Source organism: Ailuropoda melanoleuca, chromosome 3, assembly GCF_002007445.2.
Source record: "Ailuropoda melanoleuca isolate Jingjing chromosome 3, ASM200744v2, whole genome shotgun sequence".
NCBI lineage: Eukaryota > Metazoa > Chordata > Mammalia > Carnivora > Ursidae > Ailuropoda > Ailuropoda melanoleuca.
In genome coordinates, this window is record NC_048220.1 from 105,447,472 (window position 1) to 105,459,942 (window position 12,471).

At 37.7% G+C, this 12,471-nt stretch overlaps 1 protein-coding gene across 11 annotated transcripts in view; it reads left to right on the top strand.

Annotated features, from left to right (window-relative positions):
* Window positions 1–12,471, top strand: part of LOC117795002 (zinc finger protein 300-like) — a 31,823-nt gene that overhangs the window by 6,356 nt on the left and 12,996 nt on the right. The window contains exons 1-7 of one of the 11 annotated variants that reach the window (XM_034656859.1): window positions 4,323–4,586; window positions 4,911–5,015; window positions 5,689–5,814; window positions 6,394–6,491; window positions 7,912–8,063; window positions 8,432–8,500; window positions 10,854–10,965. In XM_034656859.1, coding sequence (XP_034512750.1) covers window positions 8,453–8,500; window positions 10,854–10,965 — 160 coding nt within the window. In that variant the 5' untranslated portion in view covers window positions 4,323–4,586; window positions 4,911–5,015; window positions 5,689–5,814; ... (1 more) ...; window positions 7,912–8,063; window positions 8,432–8,452. The other 10 variants (XM_034656860.1, XM_034656861.1, XM_034656851.1 and 7 more) reach the window with 10 other exon arrangements.

Consider the following 12,471-nt stretch of genomic DNA (forward strand, 5'->3'; position numbering starts at 1 on the left):
CAACAAGTCAGGTAATATTGGAAGATTTGAGAATAATTTTCATTAATTCTTTAAGTGTTTTGTAGAATTTGCCAGTTAAGCCATCTGGTTCTGAGCTTCTTTTTCTTTTCTTTTCTTTTCTTTTCTTTTCTTTTCTTTTCTTTTCTTTTCTTTTCTTTTCTTTTCCTCTTTCTTTCTTTCTTTTCTTTCTTTCTTTCTTTCTTTCTTTCTTTCTTTCTTTCTTTCTTTCTTTCTTTCTTTCTTATTTTATTTATTAGAGAGAGTGAGTGAGAGAGAGCACGGAAAGAAGGAAGGTCAGAGGGAGAAGCCGACTTCCGCCAAGCAGGGAGCCCAATGCGGGGCTCAATACTGGGACTCCAGGATCATGACCTGAGCTGAAGGCAGACGCCCAACCAGCTGAGCTACCCAGGTGCCCTGGGTTCTGAGCTTTTCTTTGTTGGGAGGTTTTTGCTTACTGATTCAGTCTATTCATTATAGGTCTGTTATAGGGCTGTTCTATTCCTTCTTGAATTGGTTTCAGTAGTTTGTGTGCTTCTAGGAATTTGTCCATTTTCTAGGCTATCTAATTTGTTGATGTATAATTGTTCATAGTATCCTTATTTTTTTCATCTGTAGGTCTGTATTAATGTCCCCACCATCCTACAGTTAACCTTTGAAGAACATGGGGTTTAGGGGCACCTACCCACCCCTCCCCACTATTGGAAATCCACATATAACTTTTCACTCCTCCAATATTTAACTAATAGCCTACTGTTGACTAGGAGCCTTACCAATAACACATATTTTCTATTTTGCCTGTGTTATATACTGTATTCTTAAAGTAAGCTTGAGAAAAGAAGCGTTACTAAGAAAATCATAATGAAAATACATTTAGAGTAGTGTACTGTATTTATTGAAAAAAATCTGCATGTAAATGGACACATGAAGTTCAAACCCATGTTATTCAAGAGTCAGCTGTGTATGATTTTAGCAATTTGGGTCTTCGTTTCTTAGTCTAGTTAAAGGTAAGTGAACGTTGTTGGTCTTTCAAAGAATCAACTTTTGGTTTTGTTGACGATTTCCATTGTTGTTCTTCTCTATTTTGTTTATTTCCACTCAAATCTTTATTATCTCCTTCCTTCTGCTAGCTCTGGGTTTAGTTTTCATGTCTTTCTAGTTACTTAAAGTGTTAAGTTAGGTAATTGCTTGCAATATTGCTTCTTTTTTTCCAGTGGAGGTATTTATAACTCTGAATTTCCATCCATACACACCGCCTTTGCTATATCCTATAAATTCTGGTATGGTGTGCTTATTTGTCTCTAAGTATTTTTCAATTTCCCTTGTGATTTCCTCTTTTACCCATTTGTTGTTTAATAGTGTTATGTTTAATTCCTACATATTTGTGGACTTTCCAGTTTTTCCTCTCATTAATTCCCAATTTCATTTCCTTGTGGTTGGAGAACATAGTATATATGATTTCAGTGTTTTAAAATGTATTGATGGGGGCGCCTGGGTGGCTTAGTTGTTAAGCGTCTGCCTTCGGCTCAGGGGCTGCTCCCAGGGTTCTGGGATCAAGCCCCACATCGGGCTCCCTACTGGGAGCCTGCTTCTTCCACTCCCACTCCCCCTGCTTGTGTTCCCTCTCTCGCTGGCTGTCTCTGTCTCTCTGTCAAATAAATAAATAAAATATTTAAAAAAATAAAATAAAATGTATTGATGCTTGTTTCGTAGCCTAAAATATGGTACATCCTGAAGAATGTTCCATGTGAACTTGAAAAAATGAGTATTCTGTTGCTGTTGAGTATAGTGTCCTATATGTCTCTTAGGTTCTAGTTAAAGTGTTAATCAAGTTCCTTTTTATTGATTTTATGTCCCTGTGTTCAATCCATTGTGGGATGTTGAAGTCTCCCAGTATTATAGAACTGTGCATTTCTCCCTTTAGTAATGTCAATATTTGCCTCAATATTTTGGGTCTTTGTTGTTTAGCACATAAACGTTTATAATTGTTCATCTTCTTGATGAATTGACCCTTTTATCAATATATAAAGGTCTTTTTTCTCTTGTAACAACTTCTGACTTTATGTCAGTTTTGTCTACAATAACATCATAAAGGTGAAGGTAAGGGGAGGACAGAGTTGGAGAAGGATCAGTGTTTTATGTGCTGTTAAAACTACGTTGGTAATGATTCAAAGTAGTTCATTGTACATTTAGGATGTTAATTGTGATTTCCATAGTAACCAATAAGAAAATAACTAAAACATATTCAAAGAAAGAAATAAGCAGGGAATCAAAATAGTACACAGTAAAAAAAAAAATACAGAAGAAGGCAGTATTGAGGGAATTGAAGCACAAAAAAAAAGTAAGACACAAAACAAATAGTGAAATGGCAAAAGTTCTTAACAGTAGTCACTTTAAATGTAAATGAATTAAATTATACTAACTCCAACTATATGCTGTCTTAGCAAGTAAGATGTTTTCATTTTCTTCAATAAATTTATAGAGTGAATTGAACTGGCCTAGATTTACATTTGCAGTGTCTGCTGAACATTTTTTATAGATGAGCAAAATCTAGTTTACAATTGGACAAGATATCAACAATTTTGTATTGTCTTTAGTTTCATGAAAATCTTTATAAAAATGAAGAAGACAGTTTGACCTCCATTTTTCAGTCCAAGAGTGAAGACTTAGGGGATTTTTTTTTTCTTGTCATGATTTGATGTATCATCTGACATACTACTGAAAGCAGGATTGGCTCTACGCTGTAAGGGGCCAACACATTTGTTACCAAAATTTCTCCTTTGGTTTGTCCAGAGGACATTTAAGTTGCAGCATTTGAGTTTGGAAATGTAACGTTATGTTTTATATATCCGTGAATAGAACTATACAATAAAACATGTTTGTGCTGTCTAATATAATTGGGCGATCGTTGTTTTCAACTCAGCATCTGTGTCTTTTTGGGAGACAAAAACCCTTTTATTTATTTAGAAGTACTTGTCTGTCATCCTAGATTTGTTTCAGTTTCCATATGTGCTTTCACATCCCCTTCACCACCATGCCCAAGACTGAACTCTTTTTTGCATATTGTGCAGTTTGCTGTTGTAATTACTTATCTCCCTAATCCAGGTGTTGAGGTGTTTTTACATCTGTCACTAAAATAAGAGGGTTTTTTGGTGATATATGAGTCATGCTGTCGTTAGTATTATGTTTTCATTTTCATTTTTGAACTCTTAGAAAACATGGTCACAATATTTACAGTATTAAAAATTAAACTAGCACTATGTCCGTACAAAGCACAACAGTTAATCCACAAAGGCAAAGACTGTAAATGCTTATGATTGCCATGCATTTAAGTTACATACTTGAAAGGCATCACTCCTGAGTGATGCAACGATGGATAGATAATTCATTATTGTAAACCGCAATTATGGTTGCCAACATCAGAAACCAGGGGGGAAAACAGCAATGGTGACTAGGAGAGGCACAAAATCTATGCCTTATCCACTTCTGTTTAAAAACGATGTTGCTTACCGCCTTACTTTTTGAGTCACCTTATAGATTTCACGCTTTCCCTCGACTTTTCCCACCCACCTCCTCAAACCCGGAGCTTTGAAGTCCAGACGAAGGATTTCCTGGGACATTCCAGGCAAACCTGGACGGTCGGTCACCATTCCTCCGTCTTCCCCTTCCACTCATTTCGGTTTTCTCTTTCAGTCTCCCCCCTCCTTCATTTTCCCCTCGTCTCAGACCTCGGTCTCTCACTCTCAGTTCCCCTCTCTCTCCCCTTTTGTCCCTCAGTCTCCATTCTCTGTTTCTCAGATTCTCCATTATTTTGTGCCTCAGTCTCCTTCTTCCCTGTCTCAATTTTCATGAGTTCCTGCAACATACTACTGTAGTTGTAATTTCCCTTAGGCAGATGCCTTCTCATTTTTTTTTTAGCCATAATTAGCGGTTTATGACACCTCTCCGCCCCACTCGAACTCGGCCATTACTTCTCCAGCCCCTCTGTCTCACAGTGGAATCCTCCAGTACAGGGTTGTACCATTACCAGCACTTAACAGTAGAATCCCCTATGAAAGGACTGCACCATTCCAAATTCCTCTTTCTCCAGTAAAGGACTGTACTACTGCAACTTCTTCCCCAATCCTCCTGTAAAAGCTCTCTGCAAAACTTCTCATCTCATTGGTTTGTATAATCCTTCTTTCAGTCATCTTGCCTCCTGCCCTCGCTGCCACGGTGGCACAGTCCAAATTCAGGTTAACAATAAACCAAATTCCGCGGTTACGGATCTGACTCTCAATATGGCGGCTCCCACAGCGAGATACAGCGCCCGGGAGCCGCCATCTTGCCTCCTGAACAAAGCCGCCGAGGATGCAGAGTGGGCAAAACTGCTCCGTACGGCTCGGCGCATGCTCGGGAGCCCCGTGCTGTGCTCTCCCAGACAGGAAGCGGGAGAGTTCTTCAATCCACATTAGTCTGTGACAGCTGTCGGGGGTTATGCTGGGACGGACGTTTCAGGACCTGATAATCGTGCTGGGTGTCAGAAGGGGAATTTATGGGTTGAGTCATGAGGAAGTCTGGGGTTGATATGGGGGCGCCGGTCCGCGACGGTCAGTAATTTGAGGTCTATGCAGACTGATGGGAAGTCTGTGGGATGAATGTTGGGTACATACAGGAATCAGCAATAGGGACAGATGTATGATCTGTGGGTCAGGGATGGCAGGTCTGTGCGCTGTTGGAATATCCGTGTGGCCAGTGATTTGTGGACCTGTATGGCCAGTCTTGTGATCGGGGTTCGGTGGAGGTGGTCTTTGGGATTTGTGATTTCAGCACCTGGTGATTCAGTGTTTTGTAGGGGGTTATTAATGCAGTCAGGAACTGAGAAAAGTCAGCTCTAGTTTAGTGGGAAAGGCCTCACTTTACAATTTATGCAGGTCAGAGGCCGCCTCCAGGTTGAAGCCCCTCCGCAGATGTTAGATATTTTCTCAGACTTCCATCTCCATCACTCACGTCCTTACAGAAGAAAACATCCTTTGAACGTAAGACCAAACAAATCTAAAGGAATAACATTATATTGTCAATTCTGTCTAGCCTAAGACCACCAGGAAGGAACACCCTGTAGTTGAATAAGTTGGGTTTATGGCTCTAGCTTCTAGTTGGGAACACGCACGTCACGGGGAAAGTGGAGCTTCTTGTAAGAGGATGTTAGAACTTCTTATAGGATTTGTCCTGTGTTAGGTGATTTTGAGGAGGGCCTAAGGGGGTGGACCTTGCTCTGAATTGGGTGTTGTGAGGAAGTGGGGTAATTCAGTGATGGGGAATTTCAATAAATTTAGGGTGAGGAAAGACTACCCCAAGCTAAAGCTGTTATAGGTAAGGAAGTAGCAGTCTTGATGTTAACTTGGAGAGGGGGTGTTTGTGGACTGGACGATGTTGATGTTTTGTCTGTGTTCAGACATGATTTCAGAGAGGTCTTTTTTTGTCTTATTCTGTCATGGTCACAGAGTGGCCTTGTCTGATGTTGATGTTCTATATAATTATGTTAAATAGGAGAATTTGAGTGTCAGGTCAGCTCTGAAATGTAAGGGCTGCTTTTTTTTTTTCTTTCTTATATGAGGTGTGATTTCAGCCGTGGATCTTCCTGTTTATTGAAATTGTTCTACACTCTGCTCAGCCAACATTTATTAAACACCTGCTTTTTACTTGTTTCAGAGCTCTGTATCCAGACAGGAGCATGACTGTTTATTTTAACAAAGCCTGGGATAACCCCATGGGAATGAGTGAATGAGTTCAATCTTCTCTGCATGACCCATCCTTGGACTGTGAAGAATTTACCAGGTAAGTATCTTTCTGCATTGTGGTATATTCCTCTTTATCAATGGTTCTAACATGATACTGTTTTCTTATATAGACAACTGCGCTATTGAATATCAGCAATACAAACTTAAAAAACATGTTAAAATCAACAAAATTAACAGTTTTAATCTATGAATATTGCTGGGTTAGGGGAGAATGTAAAAGAGCTCTTGGGATTTTGCCAGCTGCTTGTGTCTAAGGAATATAGGTGCATTCTTGTTTTTCTACTTGGTCATTCCTATTCTTATCGTCAGGGAACTGCTCTATCTAGAGTTAAATCTTACATATATATGTATACATGATTATTGTTTTATGTTAGAGTCTTACAGATAGAATTACAAATAGAATTGCTGGTGCAAGGGGAACAATAAGGTGTTCATATATCAACAGAAATGTCTGCATTCATCCAATTAAAAGTGCGCCTTGTACGATTTCTGTGTAATCATATAATCACAAGAGGACTTTTTTCACGTGGTGCTTATAGACCCTTCTATAAGGATCAAATGACCTTCTATAGAGTGGCCTGTTTTCCATCTGACTTCTCTTGGTGGTTGTTTCTAGACTGGTAAATGGCTCCTGGGGATTTAGCCTGTCTTTCAGTCCTGATTCCTCAGACCTCTGCTCTTTTGGAAGAGAAGCAGAAAATGACCAAGTCTCACGTGAGTTCCTTGCTTATTTTGTACTTGGTTTCCATATAATCAAATGGAAAAGTGAGGAAAGCTAGAAATTAGAATTAGGGAAAATGTAGAGAGAACAAAGACTTGGAACGAGTTGCTATGTAATATGTAGATTATGTGGTTTAAAGCCACATAAAACAACTATTATAGTTCATATATATATATAATATGTAAGTTTTATATAAATATAATACACATTATATTTACATGTTTGTTTTACATAAGGGTGTAAATTAAAGTGCAAATTTGAAAAAAAAATAAAGTGCAAATTTGTTCGATCTTATCTAGTAGCCACAGTGGAGAGGTAGAGGACATCATATACGTGATTTGGCATTCTCCACAAATAGAAATCAACTGAATTTTCAGTGAAAATATTGCTTGCCATTAGGACAAAAAGAAATTTATTTTGGGGGATCTTCTGTAGATGATCTCCTGAGCTATACTTCTGTATAAATGTGTCAGATTTTTTGTGGTTGTGTTTTTAAATATTTTTTTTTTAGAAGGCAGTTAGCATGATGTTAGAGCTGAGCTCCATAAGTATTATTCTTTAGGGAACTAAGTTACAGTTTATCCAAAGATAATTCCTAGATGAGATGGAATGATGAGTATCAGTTTGTCTCCAAAGTAATTATTTCCCTCAAATAGGCAGTTCTTTACTTAAAATTCAGTGGCAGACACTTGGAGTGCAGGGTTCTCTGATTCTCCGTAGCCTTTGCTGTGGTCTCAGGGTTTGTGAGGCTACTCCCCAACTGAATACCAGTTTCTGGTCCATTTTTTTTCAATTTATAAAATCATTTTACTATTTTTTGTCCTGGCCTAAATTATCCCCTTGGTAAAAACATTTAAAAAAATACAAAAAATAAAAATTATAAAGTGAAAGGGACCCTAACATTCCATTTCTCCCGGGATAACCAGTATTAATAATTTTTGATGCTTAGATTTTTTTTTCTCCATCTGAAAATTATTGATTCTATTGTTTTTAAAACATAAAGTCTGGTGATGGTTTTTAAGGAGGGCACGCATTGCATGGTGCACTGGGTGTTATACGCAAGTAATGAATCATGGAACTTTACATCAAAAACTAGGGATGTACTGTATGGTGACTAACATAATATAATAAAAAAATATTATTCTAAAAAAAAACATAAAGTCTCAACTTACTATTTAACTGATTGACTGTCCAGTTTTCCCAGTAGCATTTGTTGAATAATTCATTTATTTGAAATGCTGCCTTTATTGAAATCCCATTTGTGATTAAGTCTCTTTTGCTCTTCTGTTCTTCTGATGTGTTTGGCTCCTTTTGCTAAAGACAGAATTTTACATCATTTTTCTGAATAGGCATGATGTAGGACTGGGCATATGGTTTGTCATGCTATGGTAAAAGTAAGAATGATCACTTCAGATTGAACAGGAGCATGCTGTTATAGGGTCCATTGTCATTTGAGGATGTGGCTATAGCTTTCACCAAGGAGGAGTGGCAGCAACTGGACCCCGCTCAGAGGACGCTGTACAGAGACGTGATGCTGGAGAACTTCAGCCACCTGGTCTCATTGGGTAAGGATGGCTTCCCCCCATATCGCAACATCTTTCGTCTGGTGCCTCTCTCCTCTTATTTGATAAAGTTGGGTGGGTTCCTGACATATGTAATGACTGACTTTGTGCTCTCTTTTCTCTCTCCAGCAGCAGGTCAGTGCTCTGCTGAGAGCCAACTGGACAGCTTCACTGTGGGTCTCCTAAAATAGCACTTTCTTTTTTTTTCTTTTTTCTTTTTTATTAGGGCTTAACTCACGACCCTGAGATCAAGACCTGAGCTGAGATCAAGAGTCGGTCACTTGCCCGACTGAGCCACACAGGTGCCTAGCACCCTTTCTTTTTTCTTCAGTGTAGTCAACCCAATTCCTCTCTGATTTTCTCTAAAATAGGGCATCCAGTTTCCAAACCAGATGTCATCTCCAAGTTGGAACAAGGAGAAGAGCCTTGGATCTATCCAGGTAAAAATCTGGCAGGTGGGAGTCAAGGGGAGTGAAATTTCAGTTTCTTTGTTTTGTTTTTAATTGGCGGGTGGCTGAGACTCAGGCTTCCACCCAGACTGGCAGCTCTTGTTCCTTCTTGCTCCTGTGCTGAACATGTAGTAAGTATTCAACAACTTGTTAATTAAATAATAGTGAGCCATGAAGAGAAGAAAAATTTCTTACTGATTTACCCAACAACCATATCTTTAATGCCTTTCTAGAAGAAATTCAAAGGCAATAGAAGTCAGATGTTTTTCAGAACCATAGGTTGTACATGAAAAGACAAGGCATCAAAGTTCATGGATGTGTAAAATTGCATGACCAATATAGTTAGTGTTTTAGGAGTTCACTGAAAATTATAGTCTAAAGTGATGTGGCATAACTTAAGGCATTTTTCCAAGCATGAACCAGCTACTCTGAAGTATATTTGAAGTGTGGGTTAGACAGGAGGAGGATGAAGGCAAGTTCTAGCAATGCATGTGTACAAATTCTTGGAGTTAGGAATCATTATGGCTTTTCTGCAGAAATTTCCTAGGCTTGCCTTCAATAAAAAAATATTTATTAGGGAATGAGGGGATATAAGCATGGATACACAGTGTGAATATGGAGAGTTAGTCTGTACTGTAGCTGTACTCTGAAATTTTCTGTTACTATTTTATTTAAACAACTTTGAGATGTAACTCACATGCCCTACAATTCACCCAAAGTTAACAATTTAGTGATTTTACTGTATTCACAGATATGTGTAACGATCACCACAGTCAATTTTAAAACATTTTATCACCTACGTAAGAAATCCTGTACCCTTTTGCTATCACACCCCTGTTCCCCATCTCCCAGCCCTAAGCAACCACTAATCTGCTTTCATTGTCTATTAATTTGCCTACTCTTGATATTTTATTTAAACAAAATCATATAATATGTGATTTTTTGTGACTGGCTTCTTTCGGTTAGCACACTGTTTTTGAGGGTCACCCACATTATAGTATGTATCAATACTTCATTTCTTTTTTGGCTGAATAATATTCCATTGTATGGGTACACTACATTTGATTATGTATTCATCAGTTAATGGATATTTGGCTTGTTTCCACCTTTTGGCAACATAAATAATGCTACTATAAGCAATCATGTACAAGTTTTTGTGCAGACATGTTTTATTTTTTCTTGGTATGTACCTAGGAGTAGAATTGCAGGTCATATAGGAACTTTGTGTTTAACTAAAATCGTCCATAATGACTAATTATGTTGAGCATATTTCCATCTGCTTTTGGCCATTATGTATCTTCTTCGGAAAATAGTCTGTTGAGAGCCTTTGTCTATTTTGCATTATTAGTCTTTTTCTTACTGAGTTTTAAGAATTTTTAATAGAGGTAAAATTCTTATGCAGAACTTATATGGAACTTTTATGTAAAGTTCTTTGTATAGATAAACTGTTTTTTATAGAATTCTTTTTTGTTGTTGTCCACTGATACTAATTTTATTATTAATTAGGACAGGCTAGATACTACAAATTAACCTCTAGCTGCCAATGCTTTAACACAAGTGTTTGTTTTCTTTACATGCTGCATATCCAACACAGTTCGGCAGGGGGCGTGCTCCACATGGTACCTCAGAAATACAAATTGAGTGAAGTCCAGCTTGTCACTGATACAGGGGAAGGGAAATCTGGAGGACTCGCATGGCTCTTCTGTGCTTTACCTGGATTACCAGTTTACTCTAAAAGGGTATAACCCAGGAACATCCAGCTGGAGGGGATACATAGGGCAGGGTATGGGGAAAGGGCACAGAGCATCCACACCCTCTCCAGGTGCACCACTCTCGGCACACCTCCATGTGTTCACCAACCTAGAAGCACCTAGAGTTCTTGTTTGATATAGGTCTCTTATCCAGACGTATGATTTGCAAATACTTCGATCCTGCGGGTTGTCTTTTCCCTCTCTTGATAGTATCCTTTGAAGCACAAGATTTTGTAATTTTGATGAAGTCCAGTTTTTCTATTTTTCTTTTGTTGCTTGTGCTGTTGGTATCATATCCAAGAATTCTCGCCAAATCCAAGGTGATGAAGATGTACCCCAAATTTTTTTCTAAAAGTTTTATACTGTCAGTGGTCTTACATTTAGGTCTTTGATCCATTTTGAGTTAATTTTTGCACATGGTGTGAAGTAAGAGTTCAACTTCATTCTTTTGCGTGTGGCAATCCATGTGTTCCAGCACCATTTGTTGATTTATGTCCTTATTTATCCATTTATTTATTTTTATTTTGATTATGACATGTATTTTTTTTTATTTTAATACCTATGTAGTTAAATACAGTGTTGTATTATTTCAGGTGTACAATGTAGCGATTCGACAATTCCGTGTTTACTCAGTGCTCATCAAGATAAGTGTACTCTTAATCCCTTTCATCTATATCATCCATCCACTCACCTACCTCGCCTCTGGTAAACCTCTATAGTTGTTTGTTCTCTATAGTTGAGTCTGTTTTTTGGTTTGTCTCTTTTTTTGTTTATTTTTTCCTTTGTTCATTTGTTTTGTTTCTTAAATTCTACATAGAACTGAAATCAAATGGTATTTCTCTGACTGGCTTATTTCGTTTAGTGTTATACTCTCTAGATCCATACATGTTGTTGCAAATGGCAAGATTTTATTCTTTCTAATGGCTGAATAATATTCCATTGTGTATACATTTACCACATCTTCTTTATACATATATCTTTTGAGGGACACTTCCATAATTTGACTTTTGTAAATAATGCTTCAATAAACATAGGGGTCCATGTATCCCTTTGAATTAGTGTTTTTGCATTCTTTGGGTAAATACCCAGTAATGTGATTACTGGATCATAGAGTAGTTCTGTTTTCAATTTTTTGAGGAACCTCCATAATGTCTTTCACAGTGGTCACACCAGTTTGCATTCCCACCAACAGTACACAAGTGTTCCTTTTTCTCCACATCCTCACCAACACTTGTTGTTTCCTGAGCTTTTGATTTCCTGACAGGTGTGAGGTGGTATCTCATTGTCGTTTTGATTTGCATTTCCCTGATGATGAGTGATGTTGAGCATGTTTTCTGGTGTCTGTTGGCCATCTGAATATCTTCTTTGGAGATATGTCTGTTCATGTCTTCTGCCCATTTTTAACTGGATTATTTGATTTTTGGGTATTGAGTTGTATAATTTTTTATATATTTTAGATACTAACCTTTTATCAGATATGTCATTTGCAAATATCTTCTCCCATTCCGTAGGTTGTCTTTTAGTTTTGGTGATTGTTTCCTTAACTGTACAGAAGCTTTTTATTTTGATGCAGTCCCAATAGTTTGTTTTTTGTTTCCCTTGCCTCAGGAGACACATCCAAAAAGCTGTTGCTAACAGCCGATGTCAGAGAAATTACTGCCTGTACTCTCTTCTAGGATTTTTATGATTTCAGGTCTCACATTTAGGTCCTTAATCCATTTTAAGTTTATTTTTGTGTAAGAAAGTGGTCCATTTTCATTCTTTTGCATGTAGCTGTCCAGTTTTCCCAGCACCATTTGTTGAAGAGTGTCTTTCCCATTGCATATTCTTGCTTCCTTTGTTGAAGATTAATTGACCATAGAATTGTGGATTTGTATCTGGGCTCTCTATTCTGTTCTTTCAATCCACTCGTCTGTTTTTGTGCCGGTACCATACTGTTTTGATTACTATAGTTTTGTAATATAAGTTGAAGTCTGGAATTGTGATGCCTCCAGTTTTGTTTTTCTTTTTCAAGATTGCTTTGTCTGTTCTGGATCTTTTGTGGTTCCATACAAATTTTAGGGTTGTTTGTTCTAGTTCTGTGAAAAATGCTGTTTGCATTTTGATAGGGATTACCTTAAATATGTGGATTGGTTTGGGTATAGACATTTTAACAATATTTGTTCTTCTAATCAGTGAGCATGGAATGTCTTTCTGTTTGTGTTATCTTTA